The sequence below is a fragment of the Erpetoichthys calabaricus genome, chromosome 9 (genome assembly GCF_900747795.2).
Source record: "Erpetoichthys calabaricus chromosome 9, fErpCal1.3, whole genome shotgun sequence".
Classification (NCBI taxonomy): Eukaryota; Metazoa; Chordata; class Cladistia; order Polypteriformes; family Polypteridae; genus Erpetoichthys; species Erpetoichthys calabaricus.
Window position 1 is genome coordinate 84,640,811 of NC_041402.2, and position 21,998 is coordinate 84,662,808.

Consider the following 21,998-nt stretch of genomic DNA (forward strand, 5'->3'; position numbering starts at 1 on the left):
TAGGACCACTGTACCTTTCGAAAAAATTAGTTCTAATGAGTTTTAATGCCACATGGATTGATTCAGGTTATCTGCAAGAAGGTGACAATTTTGTTATATGCTCAGTAAGTGTTACCCTTTTGTTAGATTACAGCTTGTGGATTTTTATCAAGCCTAAAAGAAACTTAAATAAGTAAAGATACCATAAGCATTATTGAGTATACAAAGGCACAGAGGATTGCTACTTTGAATCTAATATGCATTCTTGTAAAGTTTATAGTAGAGCAATTCAATGATACTACCAATATGATAGGATTCCTTCCAAGACTTAACACAGTTTACCAAAGAATCCCTTTCAAGATTGTCTTTAGTCTTTAGCACTGGAACGATGCTATAACTCCATAGGGCTACAACAAAAAATAAGATAATTTAATGGTTGTATTATTGTAAATATTTATTTTACTGGATTCTATGAGACAACTGCATATGCAAAATGGCACTTGTCACTGGTATGACATATGCATGGCGATAAATCAAATAATTTTATGGCAGCATATGTTAGAAGAATGTAAGATACACATTCTATAAAGGAGTATAAAAATTGGTAATTCTTTAAAAATGTCTTATTCTACTAAACAGGATGGAAGAGTACTTTTGATTCACTTTTTCCTACACTGTTTAAATTAAACAATATAACAGAAAGGTAATAGATATGCAATATGCATATTAGATTTAGAAAATGAAGTGGAAAATGCAACAAGATATGAATAGTGACTAAATAATGGAGAAAAAAGGAAAAAGAACGCTTTCTTCTGTTTACTGGATCACAACAAACTACTCAACACAATGAAAGGATCAGGCATCTTGATTTAATTGTTCTACCTCTGACGAAAGTGTTCAAGCTGAATAGGCAACCGTTCAGTCTGCATTCTATCACTTTTTCTATTCAACATACTATATAGTATGCTAAACATATACTCTCATAAAGAAAGCAGGACAGATGAAAGAGAAAACCTGCCATCACAGTGCTAATCTGTGCCCAGGAATAAAAAGCATTGCTATATTATAATAATAAAAATTAGTTTAGTTTAATCACACAAACCTGTGCGACTCTGAAGACACCACAATAACCCTTGCAGGAGCAGAACGGCGCAGCACATCCTGAAGTAGATGGACAAGGTAGAAGTGACCAAGATGACAGATTTGGAAAGTTGATTCCAGACCATCTTCTGTCAGACGCCAAGTCTGGCCAATCACAGCTGCATTACAAATAAGTACGTGCAGGGGCCTGTTCAATAAAAAGACCAACATAAGAAAATAGTTTTAAATATAAAGAGCTAAGCACAATGATGCAAAAGGAAAAGAAGTGATGCAATTAAAGAAATCAGGAGTACTGCTGGGAATTGTTCAAACAAACATGGACATTGTATCATAATTATTACAAAGCTTTCAAAAAATAGTTGTGAAGGTAATGAAGACATACACTTTTTGAGATGACAGAATGGATTTCCCATTAATTAAAGGATTTGAGAAAAAAGACTTGGATAACTGCATTCAATACTGTATTAATGGATGAAATATACACAAGAAAACTAAAGGTTGCTTAGATTAGCATCCCATACACAAAGGGAGACGGAACAAAGGTGGTATAAAACTAACACTACATACCAAACTCATAATGGTGGTCAAAATCATAATAGTGGTCAAAGGCTTAGGAAGATTTTTCTGCATTATGACCTAGATGATTGCCATTATATAAAAAAATTACTCTCTGAATCATGAGGCTCTTGAAAAGAATGACAGGCCATCGGTACATGGGCAGAAGTTGGAAGTGAGGCTGTGTTGCGAAACACTACAATTATATAAAAAACACAAACAAGTCTACATCAGAATTTGAGTTTTGGAAAGGCTAAAACTAACCTCTATTAACATGGCACTTTGTTGAAACATTTTTCTAGGGAGAACTTGGCTTCCACAGAGTGGTGAGACACTGATCATTCAACTAGGTCAATCTGAATTTAATCTAATTTCCTCAGGTTTCTGTTATTCCTTGAACTATATCAAGGCTGTTGTTCCAGGCAATCATTCACATCAACCAATGAGTTCCATCCACCAGTTTAAAATCTAAATTTAGTGCATCCAAATGGATAAATAAAACAGTTGTCAGCCTTTAAACAAATTTCAGCACCCAGAATTCCTGCCGTACATTAGTGTAGTTTTTTGTTTGATCACTGAACAGTCCCACATTGCTATTTTTTAGAAGTCTGCAAAATATTGTGGAGCTTAATAGCTTGAGTTCCTAGTGACTGTATGTTACACAGTGTGACCACTAGGGAGCGTTGCAACACCCCATTCCCTAGACACAACCACCACAAGTACAATAAAAAAATGTTTATTTCAAAAATTATCTTAAAAAGGCTTTGACAGTGGTATAAACACAACTGTCCTTCTCTTTTTCTCTCTCTTTCTATTCCTCCAGGCAAGCATTGTCCTACTTCTACCCAACTCCAACTTGCCTGGAGGAGGTTGAGCACATTCTTTTATGTTGGACCTGGGAGTACTTCCAGTGCCCAATGGAAGCAGTTCTGGGTCAAACGGATGTCCCTGTAGCTCCCCCTGGCACCACCCACAGAATCCGACAAGGCTGCCCAACAGGACTACAATACCCAGTGTGGCTTGCTGGTGTCCACACAGGTAGTGTTGACCAGGGAGGCTGGCACCTAGTGTGTCAGGGTAGCATAAAATCTCAGTTGGGGTGCCAGTCTGTACCCTAGGGCACTTACATCAGTAATATTTATGAAGAGCTTTGCTAAATAATAAACTCCTGCAAATTGACAATATGAGTATTGACATTTGTGTTAGAAGTGTTTCAACACTTAATGAAACACAGCAAAATGCATTTTTTCTAATACATTTACTGTACTTGCTAAAGACATGCAAAAACTAAGGTAAGTTTGACAGATTTCACAAGGGTTCACAGCTCACCCAAAGGAAAGTCATTACCATGTAGAAATTATATAGGGTAATATTATGAGAACCTACAAGAAATTTGAACAGTAATGACAAGTACTTAATTCCAGAAAAAATTCAGTAGTTAATTACAGCACCATAAACTATAAAGACAGTCATTTATGCATTCACTTTCTAAGTTGATTATTCAGTTCACAGCAAGAGGAGGCCAATGCCTATCTCAGCAGAACAAGGTACAAAGCAGGAACCAGTTCTAGGTGTTGGCATGTCTCTGCTCAGGAATTCACTAAAGGCAAGGCCCTTTATCAGCTGCTCCTTTTTCCTGAAATGGCAACAGTAGAACTCAAACTCAGGGTCTGTGAAATATGGAGTTGCCTTCTTTGTCTCTGTACTAGACTTCTCCTTTAGTTCAACTATAAAAGCTGCTGTTTAGGGATTTGGAGGGAAAGATTTCATAGCCATTCATTGAAAAGAAAGGGGTGAGCCCAGCACAGATGTTTGTCAGTGGACATTTGGCAGCTTGTCTGCAACTATCCTATTGAGACTGCTCAACAGAGTGGGAAGCAGTGAGGCTGAGAAACTGAGAGAGGGAGCATACTCTGTTTAACATGAAACCCTCTGCACGGGCAGAAGGAATGTAAAATGGAGAGGGACAGGATCCCTTAGCAATTTCCAGTTCATCATATGACAAACATCACCTTACACTGGACTGGTTTAAAGTTAATAATTTTATTTATAGAGCGCATTCCTAAGCTCATACATTTTATCAAATATGCCTTTCACGTACTCAAAGACCTTCACAAATATTCAAAAAGGTACAATAAAAATCAAAACACAGACAAAGAGCAATGTCAGGTAGCCAAACGTGCATGCTTCAGGGATGAGGAAGGGAAACCAGGGTGCCCTGAGAAAAAAAAATCAGTCAGAACAGATCATAACTGGGTTGGAATCTGAGCCCTAGGCTTTGAAGCTCCAATAGTAATCATTGCACCACTAGAAGCAGCAAAATTAAAACAAAACTGAATGTCATTATGAGCAATGCTGCACATCCTCTCTCAGACACACTAACACTGAGTACTTTCAGCAAACAAATTATTAATCAAGAAACACTATTGGGACTTCTTAATACCAACAGCAAAACATCTGCATAATGCCTCACTGTGCCCGACAAGTCAGAAGTTTTCCTTCTTATAGAAAACCTTTCTTTTTAGTCATTCTGGTATGTGTTCAAACCATACTGTGTGTGTGTTTATGTATTTATTTATAGTATCTCTTTATGCTTTTATTTATTTAAGGAGCTTCTGCAAAAAAGCCAAATTTCCCCATGGGGACAAATAATGTTCTATCTGAAATTATAGTAATAGGCTTGCAAAAAAAATGTAAAACATAATGCTGGAAGATCAATGGGAAAGATGTAATATCTTTCTAAGAAATACAGTATATATTTATAAAGTTGTATTAATAAGGATTTTACATATTACGATACTGCATCTATTAAGTCATGAGGTTTGAGGGAAGGACTGGTACTAACCTCATGGCGCACCCATCTACATTTGCACTTGAACAAATCTTTAGTGCATACTATTTATTAGAATCTTTTGTAAGACTTCATAAAATTATCTAGAAAAATCCACTGCACTTAAAATTGATATCCCAAAATAAACAAGACTTTGGAACTTTGAAAGAATATTTTACTTTTTTACCTTTTAAATTATATAAAATAATTCTAAAAATGAAAGAAATATCTGAACTAAGAAAAGAAGATTACAAATAAATAACACAACACATGCATTGTTGGCTTTAATCTCTAATTTAAATGTGTGAAGTTTTTTATTAGATGCTTTTGTTCCTAAAAAAACAAAAAACAGTAAAATGAAATAATTTCCTGGTTAACACCTAAAACAGAACGTGTTTTTTTTTTGGTATTCTTTATCATTTTCTTTATAATTATTAACAGACATGTTTGCTCCTGCAATAGCAATTACTCTAATACAAATAGTTTTGCTGTACAAATGGATTTAGTTAATAATTATAAATTTTATCAGGCTGATCCATCAACAGTGCAAAAACAAAGCCAAAAAAAAATCTTCAGAGCAACCTTTTCTTACTTTACAGCAAAACCCAAACAATGAACTTTGGAAAACATTTTACCCTCGACTGAATCCTTAACAAGATGATAGAGCAAAGTGCACTGATTTAACGCTTGAAATACCAAATTGTGTAAAGTTTAGACTATGTGAGGTATCTGCTACAGTACATGCCATGTGTCTTGACTCTAAATTAGCTCTGAGATAGACTAGAATCCCATTTAGGTTTGGAATGTGCCCAGACTTCAGCAATAGTTGTGAGATGTCCACATATCTTTAATTGCAAAAGCAGGCCCAGGAGGCGGATAGATGCTACTTGAATAGTTAAAAATAAATATATAATAGCAATGTTTTGTTTAAAAATGTTTGTATTAGATTTCATTTGTCATGCCTGAATATCTACATGCTTGCTATACGCAGCATTCTATATTTATTGTATTTAAACTCTATCATTGTCATGGTCAAGGATGAATGAATACATATATTTTTTTTATTTATTCCCTGAGGTTCAAGAGCAGTTCTACTTCAGAAGAGTTAAATTCTAAAAGTCATGAAGGACAACAGAAATGTGTTAGAAAAGCTGACCTCTGTTCTCATTAGAAAGCAGCAGCACTCACAATCTGTTAAATGCTTTTGACAAAGTACACAGTTTTAGCACAACAGGCAGCTTTGAGGTCAATTAGTTTAAGATTTTTGTTTTATTTGAACAGATGGATTGAGTTCTATTTGTATATACATAACTACGCAAAATGAAGGGCTTTGTGTTGTTTCAGATTTCATTGCTCTACAGGGTTTATTAAGGGCCTGTAGTCTGTATAAATTGCAATAAGATCCGAGATACCAATAGCAGCACTCCAGTGGGCTTCAAATGACTCCACAGCCGCAGAACAATCAAAGTACACCCCACCAATTTTTAATTTCTTTTATTAAAATTAATTATAAGGACCACAGGCAATTTGTGTACCCTGTGTTTAAGGCTGCCTGTACAATTAATTAAAAACTGGATGCTGGAAAATGAATCTATAAATTGTTATGCCTAACTATAATGAGCCATCTTGCTCCATTAAGGAGAGTTTTAGATTCACCAATAGGTTTTAGTAGTAGCAGCATACATTAAAACTACTATTATCCAGCTCACGAACTGATAGATAAATCACTTCCTCGCTCTATGGGGAGGACTGGTGGCAAATCAGGCCCAGTTAAAACACATTCCAGTGATTGGCGGGTTTCATGCCAGAAAAACTGCTAACCTACACATAAGAAAGCTTTGACAAAATGAGAATAACAGCTCTCTGCCTTTCAACAGTAACCTGCAATCCAAAACCTTGTCTCCTCCAAGGCAAAAATATGCAAAGATAACATTTCCCTGTAGAAATAGCCAAGGACTAGGAGCCAGGAAATCCAGATTTCAAGTCCAATCTTAAGTGCTGATTTACAGTGCAACCTTGGGCAAGTCACTCTGGAGATGTGATGAAATAACGCAGAAGCAGAAATGCTCAGTTACAGTTTCAGTCAGCTTACAATGTTAAAAATACATATTAGAATCAGTCATAAAAACAAAAAAATATATACAGTAGGTGGCGTAGGATTCCTGATGATTAATACAATGCACAGTAGATTCTGAATCAATGAGTCTGGTCCCTAAAGAAGTCACACAGAGAATCAATTAGTACCACAGAATTAATTATCTTCATAATATTAGTCTTACTGGTATAAATTAAAGCTTGAAGAAAAAACACCTGTTTTATAATAATTCTTAGTCTTGGAAAACAAGAATGCAGGGCTTTAGAAAAGTCCCAGGTTTTAATTTGGTTTTGTATCTCCTATAAACATTATCATTTCAAGCTTGATTGAGACATGTCCCGTAACATGTTTTTTTTTTATCTGACTGAAGAGTATAATATGCATGATGTCTTATAAAACATTTACACTTTGGCCAAAAATGTCAAAGTGACGATTTCTGCAGCCAAAATTCAACCCTCTCTGGCTTCTATTTCATATTAAACTTCCAATACGAATTCTAAACCAGATCCTGAATATAATTTAACTCTTGCCTGATTAGGCTCTCTAGCCACCACATTTAATTAAGATTACTATACATTTGGCTGACACCTTTATGGAAACCTACAAGCTCAGATACAGTATAATTGTTTAAATACTTTTTTTTTTAATTGAAGCAAATTTGGCATTTTACAAAAGCCCTTTAAACAAATAAATACATAAATAGGTACAGTTAGTCCATAATTATTTGAACAGTGATACAATTTTTATAATTTTGGCTCAGTACACCACCACAATGAATTTGAATAAACTAGTCATTATGTGATTAAAGTGTAGACTTTCAGCTTTAATTTAAGGGTTATGCCAAAAATATCGTACGAGCTGTTTAGGAATGTTAGCCATTTATCTACATAGCCCCCCAATTTCCAGGTGCTCAAAAGTAATATTTCCAAGATTTTATATGCATTTGAATTTCAACTTGGTTGTGGTATGGCATTTCTACATTCTCCTTGTGTCCGCAAGAGTTTTGCCCTGGGCTTTCAAGTTTTCTTTTGCATCCTAAAAATGTAAGTGTTAGGTTGATTAAAGATTCAAAATTTGCACTGTATGAGAATGAGTCGATGTGTTCTGGACTGTGCCCTGTGATAGACTGTGGGAATTCAGGTATTTATATAAAAATGTATACATCTAAATACATTGCAATTATTGATAACCTACAGTTTAACTGATAGACTCTGTTATCATATGAACGTTTTCAAAGGTGTAGAATGCATTTTTGTTTATACTGTGTACTTGTTATCATTTGGATTATGTGATTATTTCTTATCATTACTTGTTTATACTTTTGGGGTGACATTTTATGTCATTTTTTTATCACAGTTACCACCATTTTATGCATAATTGAGTGGTTGCAGCCATATTGTTGCTAGCAACAAACTCATGTTGTTATCACATGATGGCAGAAAGTCACAGCACCTGACGTCATCAACCCAACAATATTTAGGATAGTGATGCAGTATGTGTGGCATCCAAGCTCTTGGATTTGTGACAAAGCCTTGTGTATAGTAAGTAACAAAAAACCTTTAGGAAGTTAGAACTTTTGGTTTTGGTATTTTGGTTTTACTTGACATTGTGGGTTTTTAACTACAACTATTTCTTTATCTTCTGGCCCTGCTTCAAACCACTGCCTATGTGGCTTGCCAGTTGCAGCTGTATTGGTACATAAGCTTATATCCTTAAATAGTAAACCAGTTGGTTATAAAATTCGGCTACACCTACTAAAATAAACTGTGATTACTACCTTTTGGATTGCCATAAATTAAGTCATCTGAGCTTTACATAATATATGGTTAAAAAGTAAAAAAATGAAAAATCTCATCTCAAAAAATGGTTCCAACTTGATTCCTGATGGTGATAAAGGCAGCTGATATGTTTAAATAATTTTGAAGTTTATTCAAAAGGGTAAAAATAACTATTAATATCTTTTGTAAAGCCATCTGCAGACATTAACAAATATCTGGGTATATAGCACACAAATTAAAATGTTTGAGCAAACCCTTACTTAAAAAAATATTTCAAAAATGGATTATGAACAAAAAATACAAATATAATAATTTGGCAAGGAACCAGTTGGCAAACAAATTTTTAAAAATAAGGTACAAATAACTTTACCTGTAAAAACAAGAAATGTTATGCATTTTAGTGTAATAACTGTACCTTTATCAGATTTGTTATATAAAAAGCAAACAGAAATGAATATATCAACTAAAGTAAGATGCTAGATTTGGTATGGCCTTGGATACAAAATGGATAAACAACCTCTAATCCTTCACCAATTACCCCAATGTTGTAATCCTAGATGCCATGCACCTAGCAACCAGGACCTTTATCAAGATGACTAAAACCACAAAATGCCTCCCCCACAGTATAAATAAAATGGCTTCTGAAAAGATGTTAAATAAAAGTCAATTTCTAAATGAAGGCTCTAATCAAGAAAAAAAAAAACATAGAATTAAATTCCTTGATGGTATAAACCCCAGAAACAACAGTTGAAGATTTTTATAGCCTCAGAAAAGCCTTGAAAACTCTGTTTGTAACAACATTTATTTAGAATTATTCAGAAACATTTTGAGGACTTTAAAAATGATAATATTGAACTTGGCCATTTTATGCCCATCTGCAATGTATTTACAGTGCATCCGGAAAGTATTCACAGCTCATCACTTTTTCCACATTTTGTTATGTTACAGCCTTATTCCAAAATGGATTAAATTCATTTTTTTCCTCAGAATTCTACACACAACACCCTATAATGACAACGTAAAAAAAGTTTACTTGAGGTTTTTGCAAATTTATTAAAAATAAAAAAATTCAGAAAGCACATATACATAAGTATTCATAGCCTTTGCATGAAGCTCAAAGTTGAGCTCAGGTGCATCCTGTTTTCCCTGATCATCTTTGAGATGTTTCTGCAGCTTAATTGGAGTCCACCTGTGGTAAATTCAGTTGATTGGACACGATTTGGAAAGGCACACACCTCTCTATATTAAGTTCCACAGTTGACAGTTCATGTCAGAGCACAAACCAAGCATGAAGTCAAAGGAATTGTCTGTAGACCTCCGAGACAGGATTGTCTCGAGGCACAAATCTGGGGAAGGTTACAGAAGAATTTCTGCTGCTTTGAAGGTCCCAATGAGCACAGTGGCCTCCATCATCCATAAGTGGAAGAAGTTCGAAACCACCAGGACTCTTCCTAGAGCTGGCCGGCCATCTAAACTGAACAATCTGGGGAGAAGGGCCTTAGTCAGGGAGGTGACCAAGAACCCGATGGTCACTCTGTCAGAGCTCCAGAGGTCCTCTGTGGAGAGAGGAGAACCTTCCAGAAGGACAACCATCTCTGCAGCAATCCACCAATCAGGCCTGTATGGTAGAGTGGCCAGACGGAAGCCACTCCTTAGTAAAAGGCACATGGCAGCCACCTGAAGTTTGCCAAAAAGCACCTGAAGGACTCTCAGACCATGAGAAACAAAATTCTCTGGTCTGATGAGACAAAGATTGAACTCTTTGGTTTGAATGCCAGGCATCACGTTTGGAGGAAACCAGGCACCGCTCATCACCAGGCCAATACCATCCCTACAGTGAAGCATGGTGGTGGCAGCATCATACTGTGGGGATGTTTTTCAGCGGCAGGGACTGGGAGACTAGTCAGGATAAAGGGAAAGATGACTGCAGCAATGTACAGAGACATCCTGGATGAAAACCTGCTCCAGAGCGCTCTTGACCTCAGACTGGGGCGACGGTTCATCGTTCAGCAGGACAACGACCCGAAGCACACAGCCAAGATATCAAAGGAGTGGCTTCAGGACAACTCTGTGAATGTCCTTGAGTGGCTCAGCCAGAGCCCAGACTTGAATCCGATTGAACATCTCTGGAGAGATCTTAAAATGGCTGTGCACCAACGCTTTCCATCCAACCTGATGGAGCTTGAGAAGTGCTGCAAAGAGGAATGGGCGAAACTGGCCAAGGATAGGTGTGCCAAGCTTGTGGCATCATATTCAAAAAGACTTGAGGCTGTAATTGCTGTCAAAGTTGCATCGACAAAGTATTGAGCAAAGGCTGTGAATACTTATGTACATGTGATTTCTCAGTTTTTTTATTTTTAATAAATTTGCAAAAACCTCAAGTAAATTTTTTTCACGTTGTCATTATGGGGTGTTGTGTGTAGAATTCTGAGGAAAAAAATGAATTTAATCCATTTTGGAATAAGGCTGTAACATAACAAAATGTGGAAAAAGTGATGCGCTGTAAATATTTTCCGGATGCACTGTATTTCAAGAATAAAATTTGATGAAATTGCCAAATTTTCTGAAAAGTAGGGCTACTGTTTGATTAAAAATGTAATTATTATTAAATGAGCAAGTGAAACTTTAAAATAAAATTAACTGCAACTTATCATTTTTCCAACAAGCATATTAATATTTTCTATAAAACACAAATACAGTATGTCAGTGACTAATTTCTAATACAAAATAGTTTAATAATTGATTGCCTATGCATATTAAATTATTACAGTTAGTTTATTGAATAGTTTTGTGTAACAGAAACAACGCCTAATGACCATGAAACATCCCCCCACCCAACCTTCTGGGGGCTGCTATAATATTAGAGAAAACCAATACATAGGTCTTGAACTGCTATGTTACAAGACAACATACCAAAAGCACTTACAATTACATAAACAAATATTAAAAAACAGAAACATGAAATCATGGTTCAGCGCACAATCAGCACTATTACAGGTTGTGCTTAACTGCGTGATACGCGACTCAACTCCGTAGCTGTTGCCTGGAGAGCAGCAGTCATTTATTAGACTGAAAATATGTATAGATTAGGCTTTTAAATATCAAATAAAGACTGAAAATACTTCTAAATGTGTATCTGATAGAGGTATTTATTTAGATGTTTTAAATTGCACATTGTCATAGAATATATTATTTATGAATCTTTATAACATCCTCAAAATCAGACTGACTGAGTATGTGGCACAACTTCTCGTCCAGGCTTTGGTCTCATCACGTCTGGATTACTGCAACTCTCTACTAGCAGGAGGATCCACACGTGCCATCAAATTACTGCAGATGGCCATGCAGTGGCCCATCTTGTACTCAACTAGCCAAGGTGGATTCATGTCACTCCTGTCTTCAGGTTTCTACATTGGCTCCCTGTAGAAACACACATTAAGTTCAAATCCTTGATGCTTGCCTACAGAGTAGTCAGTATCAGCATGGAATCACTGGTGAGATGCTATACTCCTCCTCACCAACTCAGGTCTGCTAGCAAACAGTACCTGGTGATGCTTCCTCTGTGGGGTATCAAAACTCAATCCAGACTCATTTCATATTGGAGCTGCTCACCTCTATCCAGACTGATGACTCCCTCTATGTCTTTAAGAAGGGATTGAAAAATCTACTGTTCTGTGAATATCAGTCAAATTGTTAATGATTTTGTTTTTCTTTTTTTCTCTGTGAATATCTGTCATAGTTAATTGATATTTTTTTCATTATGCTAGCTTTATAACTCATTTGCGGTGATAAGCTATTGTCCTGATACAATTCAAAACAGTCCCTAGACTGATGTTACTCAATTATGTTGACCTCCTTTGCAGGTTGCTTTGGATAAAATCATCTACTAAGCAAATGAACAAAAATGTAAAAAAAAAAAATAAAAAAATATTACTAACCATCCTAACCTTCAGCCTAAATGAATGGAAATATTAGCATGATTAATTTGTACTGATGACTGCCTAGTTTTATTGGTTACAGTATAATACAGGCTAATGTAGGATACAGGAGCTATTATACAATTAATTAAACAATAACAACATAAAAGGTCTGTTTCGGGGAAAGTCTGTATAATGAATCGGGTGATTCCACTCTGTGTTTTTCCAGGTCAGTTCCCTCCAAGGCCGAGCAGAAAAGTTCAATGCCAAGCATATTCGTTGCAAGGGACAGGGTTGATCTACTAACATTCTGACACCCACTCAGACCTCTACCTCGACAGCCTTTTATGTTTCACAGGCAGACTTGCATTAGCAGACATCATTGCGTTGTGACAGATAGGGGGCGCTATCGTCCCCTTGAACCCTCGGACAATACGTCAAACACCAGATAAAAGTCAAAAGATTAATTTATTATAATAATAAAGTGCACAAAGCACCTCCACCTCCACTATACTCAATAACAAATCAATAATCAATTATAATACACAATAATCCTCCACTCCCAGCAGCTCAGTCACCCTTCCTCCCAACTCGGTTCCTCTGTTGGGGTTTCCCATAGTCTTTATAGTCCTTGACCCGGAAGTGTTTTCTCTCTCTCTGTCCATGTGACTTTGCAACACTTCCGGGTCGGATGAAAACTCCTTTTCTTCAACCCGGAAGTACGTCATTGCCTCTGTCCCCTCGACTGGGAAGTACTTCCAGGTTATAAGGCAAATAGAAGTCCCTGGGCCTCCCTGCAGCGTCCCCTTGTGGCCCCCATGGTATCCAGCAGGGCTGTGCATTAAAACTCCAATGTCCATGAGGCCCTGCTGGAATTCGGGGCACCTCCATGTTGCAGGGAGGGCTCCATCTGGCAGCCTAGGGGTATTGGCCGGGATAAACTGCCGGCCATATATCACAGCGTGTAGTGTTTTGCTCAGGATGTTCTGCTATACTCCAAATAATTTCCCCAGTAGCACTCCATGGCCACATGGCTTTGCTTCACACTTACACTCCCAAAATGAGTATCACTGTCCCTCCCAAAAAAAACAAATTACCATTTTTCACCCAAATACTTATATATAGTATACGAGTTTTACTAACTTTTTAAGCACAAGTCATAAGTCAATAATAAGAACTGAGAATTTATACATTTTAAGAAGCTTAACTTATACAGCAAAATATTTCAAATGAGTGCAGTTTTAGTTTAATTAAAACATACATTTGTAGAGTTGTTTCACTGGAACGAGTACTATTAAGGTGTCATGTTGCCGTATAAGGCATTATAATATAGAATTTACCAATCTGAATACTTATAGCATGTGCTTACATTAAACACAAACCTTAGTCTTTATTAAGTTAAATAATGGTATCCTTCTAAGGGAAGTATGAAAAAACATTTCTCAGGTGATTTATTTCCACTTATCTCTAATACTGAAAAATACATGAAATACATTTTAAATTGTCCTTAACCAATTTCTTTACTTTTTATAATACAGCATATGGAAAAGAACATGCACAACCCACCCAAAAAGTCTTTAAAAGTAAAATAAAGCACAGGTACAGGTAGCAATGCATAGCTAAACTGAAGTGGAATCTGTAAAGTGAGGGTTCATGCAGATTAAAATCTATTATACTATATCCACACTACTTAATAAAATTAAATGCCAAAGTTTCTGACACAAATGGAGAATCACACTTCAGTATAAAAACAGTGTATGTTTCTTAATAATAATAATAATAATAATTATTCACTACATTTATATAGCGCTTTTCTCAGTACTCAAAGCGCTATCCACACAGGGAGGAACCGGGAAGCGAACCCACAATCTTCCACAGTCTCCTTACTGCAAAGCAGCAGCACTACCACTTACATCATAGAAAGGCTTTAGAAGGCATATCTCCCGAAGGCCTGTATCTTTTCTTAACTGTGCAGATTCTTTTTAATGTGGACCCTCAGTTTAATGTCTAATTTTCTTTTACTCTGACCTTGAACAGCACTTAGGTTATATAGCCCATACTTCATTCTATATCGTGCTACTGTATCAATTCTACTAAAGAGTCTTCCTCGCTCACCGACTTAACTACTACACTTTTTCTCTGGTGGTAGTTTAAAATAGAAATGCAAGCCAGATGAATATCCTTCCTAAACATCTTTTTTTATTTCAAAACATTCAAATATATATCAATAAATCGTTTTTTAAACAGTTAGATTCAACAATAACCTCATTCATTTGGAACTCAAAACACCCACGTATCCAAAGAGCGACCCTACAAAGACCTCAGGCAGAAGGTAGCATGGCTTTACCTAATTTTCAGTTTTATTACTGGGCAGCAAACATACAAGCCATAAAAACCTGGACACAAATAAATGAACATACACAGGCCTGGTCCGCAATAGAAGTAAAATCCTGTAGTACTTCTTTATACTCCCTGCTCTGCGCTCCAATAAATGCAAGTTATCACAAATATACTAATAACCCAATTGTGCTTAACTCACTCAGAATATGGAACCAAATTAGAAAGCATTTTAAGATGGAAAATCTTTTATCTGTGGCACCTCTGCAAGAGAACCACCTCTTTCAACCCTCGCAAACATATCCAGTTTTTAATACCTGGAAAAGTTTTGGGATTAAAATGCTCAGAGATCTTTATATTTGCATCTTTTGAACAATTACATTCAAAATTCAACCTCCCAGTTACACATTTCTTTCACTATCTTCAAATAAGAAATTTTGTTAAACAGAAATTGCCCGATTTTCCCCATCTTGTACCCTCCACAATGCTGGAAAAAATACTGCTCAATTTCGAGGAATTAAACATCATTTCCGCACTATATAAAATCCTATTAGAGTCCTTACCTTTCAAATATCCAAGAGGACATTTGGAAGAAGATCTCTTAATCAATATATCAGAAAAGGAGTGGAAGGTAGCAAAGCAGAGAATTCATTCGAGCTCCATATATACAAAGCATAGAATTATTCAACTAAAAATTATATATTGAGCTCATCTGTCTCACTTAAAACTGTCTAAAATGTTTCCAGGGCAAGATCCAACCTGCGAACGCTGCAACCAAGCTCCTGCCTCACTGGGTCACATGTTCTGGGCCTGCACCAAATTAACATCATTTTGGAACAAAATTTTTAAGTGCCTCTCAGACAGCCTTGGTATCACAATTCCTCCTAACCCATTAACAGCTGTGTTCCGTGTTCTTCCAGACGGACTTGAAGTGGAGAAGGACAAGCAAACGGTGATTGAATTCACTACACTACACGCAGACTTATTCTGTTAAATTGGAAGAATCCTAACTCTCCTCTGATAAGTCAGTGGGAAACCGATGTTTTATATTATTTGAAATTGGAAAAAATCAAATTCTCAGTTAGAGGATCTGTACAAAATTTTTTCAAAACCTGGCAGGATCTAATCAATATTATTTTAGAATAAGAGAAATAACTATTACCGCATTTAATTCCCTTCTCCATTTCTTATTTACCTACAGTATATATTTATTTCTCTCTTTCTTTTGTTTATTGTTGCCTTATTAAAAAGCCCTAAGCAATTCTCCTTTGGCTAAGTTCTCCTTCTCAGGGGTGGGGTTTGATTTGTCTTCAATTTTGTTTGGTTATAAATTGATCTATTTGTATGGAATCATTAATAAAAATTAATAAATAAATAAAAAAAAAAAAGAAATGCAAGCCAGAGAAGTGGCAGTTAAATCAGGGTAATATTGAACTGTTCAAAATATTAATATTAAACAATGTTTTATGCCAAAGGGAAGGCATATCAAGATGTGGCAATCCACACCATACAACCTGGCATTACTAGATGTTCAGACACTCAGGAGATGTAATTCTTGCATTGCTGGTCAGTGTCTTAAGCACTTCTGCTGTGCACATGTTCCTCAGTCAGGATGGTGGTGGAACAGCCCTAATCAGTTTATTGACGGATCGTATTATGCTTATTTAAGCATGGTGTGGTCATCCTCTCTCTCCTAAGGCAGTGCACTGCTCCTTATCCTAGTCTCAGTTTTTCAAAAGGTTTCGCCTTTCAAAACTCACAAAACTAAATTACGCTCCTGACATCAGAAGATGGACAAGCTGTGGAGACACATGTTTGTGCAGGTTTTGCACTCAGAAACTTTGGGGACTGTAGTGTTTGTAAAACCATAAACTGATTCTTATCTGTTAACAGTGCATAGCTAAGCAACATTCCACATAGCAGCATTCCAAAAACTCTGGACTTACAGTCCACTTTCACTTAAAATAATGATCTAAACATTCAAGCAACTCTTATCAGAATACCAAAGCAAATATAAACAAGGTAAAACTTGTTATTATAACATAGTAGGCAGTTTGAAAATAAAAAATTAATAAAGTGTCTTTTCAAAGTCCTCAAGTTATATTTTAAGTCACTTTAAGAAAAGTCTGCTCCTTTCTCCCTACAGCATTCATTGGAACAATGAAGTGTAAATGACAATCATTGTTAGAGTGTACTCTGTGTAAAGTTGTATGCAAGTGTGCATTACAAATGTGTACCTCTAAAATTGTGGGGATTCAGGTATTTATACAAAAATGTATACATCTGAGTACATTATAATTATTGATAACCTACAGTTTAACTATTTTCACACTGCACTGAGTCTAGTGAGACTGTATAATACATCCAGTGACTTGCATTAAACATGTTAAAAGGAATTATTGAACTCAGATTTTAAGCAAATTGAAATTACACTATGCAGCAGTGATTATATGAAAAAGAAACTGGTCCAGATCCTATGATAAAGTACAGTTACACACTGTTTCCTATTATAAAAAGTGATTATCCTTGTTAGTGCCTGATAGGAAAGTAGTGAACTGGACCAGGCTGAATGACATGGGCTTAACACTAATTCCTCCACATTAAAAGAAAATCAACACATAAAAAGGCACCTTGGGAATGATGTATAAAAACCATGAGTTAACCACATAAATATTTTAAATAATGACAATTAAATAGAATTTGGGCTTTGTGTTTGCAATATTAGTTTTTCTCCAAATAAACATGCAAACAACTAAAGATGGGCTAACTGACATGCTTTAATGCAAAGAATTATTATTATTATTATTATTTCAAGAGCAAGAAGGACCTAGTTAAGTAGGTCTCCAATCCAATAAAACTTTACTAGGTGTAATAGGCTTATATTACTGTACTGTATAATCTTCCGTGAAATTATTATTTTAAAACATGGCAGATTAATCCTCTCTTCCAAATAGGCCATGGATTAGCATTATGCTGTTCAGGTACTCATTGCTCTATTGTTGCATCACTGTTCAAATCAGCACTCCACGTGTGTTACTGTTTAAGCTCTGTCTGACTAACAAAACAAACGGCATGACTGCTTACATGTAAAATGTACTGTTAGAAGAACTTCTGACCAAGAATTTTGACTAATGATTCTACCCATAGTCATTGGAAGAATCCTAGCCCACCTCTTTTAAGTCAGTGGGTAACTGATGCTATATACTATTTGAAAACAGAAAGGATCGATTCAATCTATTTAGAGGATCTATTCAAAACATTTTTAAAACCTGGCAGGATCTAATCAAAAACATTTTAGAATAAGCATTTATATTGGGGGGAAAAGGATTGTCTTCCCTCTCATGAAGTTTTACTCTGTCCGTTGGCCTTCCTCTCTTTCTCATGGGGGGGGGGGGGGCTAGGGGCTGAACTGAATTTAGTTTTGTTAAGTTTCTATGACTTGTTTGTATAGAATGTTACTTGCTTTTAATAAATTCAATAAAAAGTTTAAAAACAAAAGACGAATTTTGACTAATGATAAATGGAAGTTGGGTGGAAGGGCATTTTCTAGTGCAGTTAGCTGATTACTAAGTGTAGGACATACTGGTTTAAGTCATCACAGTCTAACCTAATAAGAAAAAAATCAGCAACCCTGTGCAACAGGTCGGTAAGGCACCTCAGTCCACATCAAATAAGAATATCTTAGGATAAATGTTTTATATTTATTTATATTTATATTTAACATAAAATATTTTATTGAACGATTTCAAAAGGATGAAGTAAGCAGTAGAATCAAACCATGATGTACGTAAACTTTCTCAGAAATACAGTACAGAGCATTACTTTCCCTGTAATAAAACATTATTTATCAACAAAGAAGTTAAATGAAGGTAGTATTTTTTAACAATTCTGCAATTAAATTAGAAAATTACATTATTGCAGGGTGTCCCAACTTGATTTCTTTGTTTTACATCAATTAATAAAACAACAGCATCAGTAAATTTTGGTTTGAGTGACACAAGGCTTAGATAAACAGAACAGACAAATTGTTATACAGTATGTCTAGCTTAAAAAAACAGCTTGTTCAAAGGATGAAAAGAAAAAACAAGTTTTATCCAAGTGCAAGCATTTCCTTCACCTACAGTAGAATTTTATTGCAATGAGAAAGCACATTTAAACAGTTATTATACTGGTGTTCCTAATTCTCCAGCCACTTCAGATGGTTAGGCCACAGGTCAAACTATAAACATAAAACACAGAATAATCTTCAAAAATACAATAAAAGCATTTTATAAGGTAATAAGTTACAAAACCACTTGCTTAAAAAGCATTTTAACCAAAGGGGCAACAGGGAAAGAAAATGCAATCATTGTGTATAAGTTTACTGTTTTGGCTTAACATTTGTGTGTGTCTTGAGGTATAACACCACAATTTAGACTGTAAATATACAAAAACAGTATAGAGTATGAGATTGTAGGAGTGCCCTCCAGTGCAGGTATGAAAATATTTCTTTTAAACAAATAGAGCACTGACATGAGAAAAATGGGCATCACCCCCAAAGGATGCTCAGGACAGCAGAGAGTGGAGGAAAAAGATTTGGGGGAAACTGGCCAACCTATGTAAGTCTGAAAAATGACCATTAAACTGGTTATGATAACTTAGATAGATACAGAATGTATTTAACTTACAAAAGTCTGCTCCACTGACAGACTGAGAAGATCGTTCCTCCCCCAAACTATGCGACTCTTCAGTTCCACCCGGGGGGGTAAACGTTAACATTATACAAAGTTATTGTCTGTTTTTACCTGCATTATTATCAATCTTTAATTTAATATTGTTTTTTGTATTAGTATGCTGCTGTTGGAGTATGTGAATTTTCCCTTGGGATTAATAAAGTATCTATCTATCTATCTATCTATCTATCTATCTATCTATCTATCTATCTATCTATCTATCTATCTATCTATCTATCTATCTATCTATCTAAATACATAAATGTGAACAGCTGTATCAGTATGTACAAAATTCTGCACTAAGACAAGGTCTTAGGTGAGCAATCAGGTACATAATTTAGCAAATCAGCTCAAGGGCAACATTTGTCTACCAATTATGTCGAGTTTCCGAAAGTCAACAGAAATCTGCAGTTGCTTGCTATACCTTATGATGGACTGCTAATATCATTGAGGTTTTTGTAGCACTCCAGCTATTGTGGATGCCTCCAAAAAAAACAGAACAAATCCAGCTGTTCAGTCCTCGAATAAGCTAAGGAAAAATGTGAAAGCAATCCAGGTTGTGATTTTTAGCAGCACTTAGAATAGCAATAAGACAAATGTATAAAGCACAGAAAAATATATTAACAAAGATTTAGGAGAAAACAGTGAGGACCGAGACTGAGAGAAAAGTGGGCACAAATACTGAGGTGGCCATGCCAGGAAAAGTTGCTGAGTCCCCTGTTTATGTTGGAAAAAAGGTGACAGCATAATAGAAGTTCAGTCAAAGGATAGAAGTGTGATATCTCGCCCAATACAACACATGGCAGTAGGGAATCCCTGAGCCTTTAATATAGCTTTCTTTTACACTGGGCAGGTGATCAGGGGCTTTCTGGAACTTTAATTTAGGTCTCATTTAGAAGTGCAACAAAAGCATATCTAGGAGATCCAATGAACCTAAAAGTGGTTCCTGGCCAGGGCTTATAAACCGCTTCTGGGTAAACCTTAACTGAGTAAGAACTTAAGGACAAGCACTCGATGGGTGGGAGGAAGAAAAGGCAAAGGTAGGATAGAAAGTAGGTGAGAAAACAAGATAAAGCCAAGCTATAATACTACAGCATTTAGTAAGCAAGTGGGCCAGTCATGCTACTTAGCAGAGAGGACACAGTACCCTACACAGGATAGACAAAAGTAGGAGAATGTTGCACATATACATTACCTGTGCCACCCATTTTAAAATTTAAGTCGATCTCAGCAGCTGCATGATACTATCATGTCAATATGGACCAAAATCCCTGAGGAATGTTTCCAGCAGCTTTTTGAATCTATGCCATGAAAAATTACAGCAGTTCTGAAGGCAAAAGGGGGTCCAACCCGGTACTAGGGACTAGGTATACCTAATAAAGTGGTGACAAAATCAGACCTTATCTGACAGTGTATGCAGCACAACTTCTGGTCCAGGCATTGGTCTTGTCATATCTGGACTACTACTATTCGCTTCTGGTAGGAGTACCCGCATGTGCTATCAAGCTACTGCAAATGGTCCAGAATGCAGCAGCGCACCTTCTATTTAACCAGGCATTGAGAATATACCTCAGTATACAAACCCAACTTACAGTATTCTGCACTGTAAAAAAAAAATCAATAAGAGCCGAAAAAGAATTGGTAATTGTAACAGTGGGACAGAAACGAGATGCCCTCGTACGCACTGTTTACTCAGAACTAACAAATCCAAACCATAATCCGTTAGAAAGTCATATTCTAGGTCTGAATTTTTTAGAGAGCAATACTTAATTCAAGTAAATCTAATGCGAAACCTGCTGTTGCTTCTTTGCAAGGAATCCTGCAGTGTCGCCTCCGAGAGACGAAGCGCTGCTTTGACATTCATTCTGTTACTTGGATTCGTTTTTATCAGTGATAGGGCTGAAAAAGTCTTCTCACACAAATAGCTAGTAGACAATACGACTAACAATTTAATAGTTGTGGCGATGGTTCACTGCCAGGGGCTACACAGAAATCAATCTTTAAGTACTCTTAATGCATAAAAAAGTTTCCTTTTCTTTTTTTGGTTTCTGTCGCACATTCTGAAATATCAACACATTTCTTTTAAACTTGAAACACTTGTACTTTGCTTACTTTTGGTATCGTCACTGCTTTTCTTCTGACTATCGTTTTCGCTTTTAAAGAAGGTTAAAGTGTTTTTTCTTTACATTTTGTAGGTTTAACATTTCACATCACAATGACGCACGAAATAATTTGCTTTCTGAAATACCACAACAAACTATTTGCAAATAATATGCACGTGTTGTCGCCAGGCGAGGTGACGCAATAAAACAATGTACAGTACTATCATCACAACAATGAACCTGTCATCCCGCTCCATTCCAGTACATGATCCAGGCGTATAAGCAGCAATAACTCTTTCACGGACTGGCAGGAAATTTCTGACGCACCGGTGTTCTAACGAAACTGCTTACTATTATAGTATTTTTGCAGGGCAGGAGATGCCACTTCTCGCAGACGCGTTCTCGTCATTGCGTGGTTGTAGAGAGATGACGTAGGACAGCTTAATTGGTCGGCACAAGGGCGCCGAATATAAAAGGGAATCATGGCCCCTAGAGGTTGGTTCTTTACTGACTAGATCTTAGAGAACGGTACTCGGTAGAACAGCTTTTGAATTTACCAAGCATTACGGCTTGTGCCTTACTTTTTGTAAAT

The 21,998-nt window shown here is 36.2% G+C and overlaps 1 protein-coding gene across 2 annotated transcripts in view; it reads right to left on the minus strand.

Moving 5' to 3' along the window:
- The window catches only part of wwox (WW domain containing oxidoreductase), a 1,257,913-nt gene that overhangs the window by 862,045 nt on the left and 373,870 nt on the right, over window positions 1-21,998 (minus strand). For both annotated transcript variants that reach the window (XM_028809817.2, XM_028809818.2), the window contains exon 7: window positions 1,082-1,267. In XM_028809817.2, the coding sequence (XP_028665650.1) occupies window positions 1,082-1,267 (186 nt within the window). The remainder of the gene's footprint in view (window positions 1-1,081; window positions 1,268-21,998) is intronic.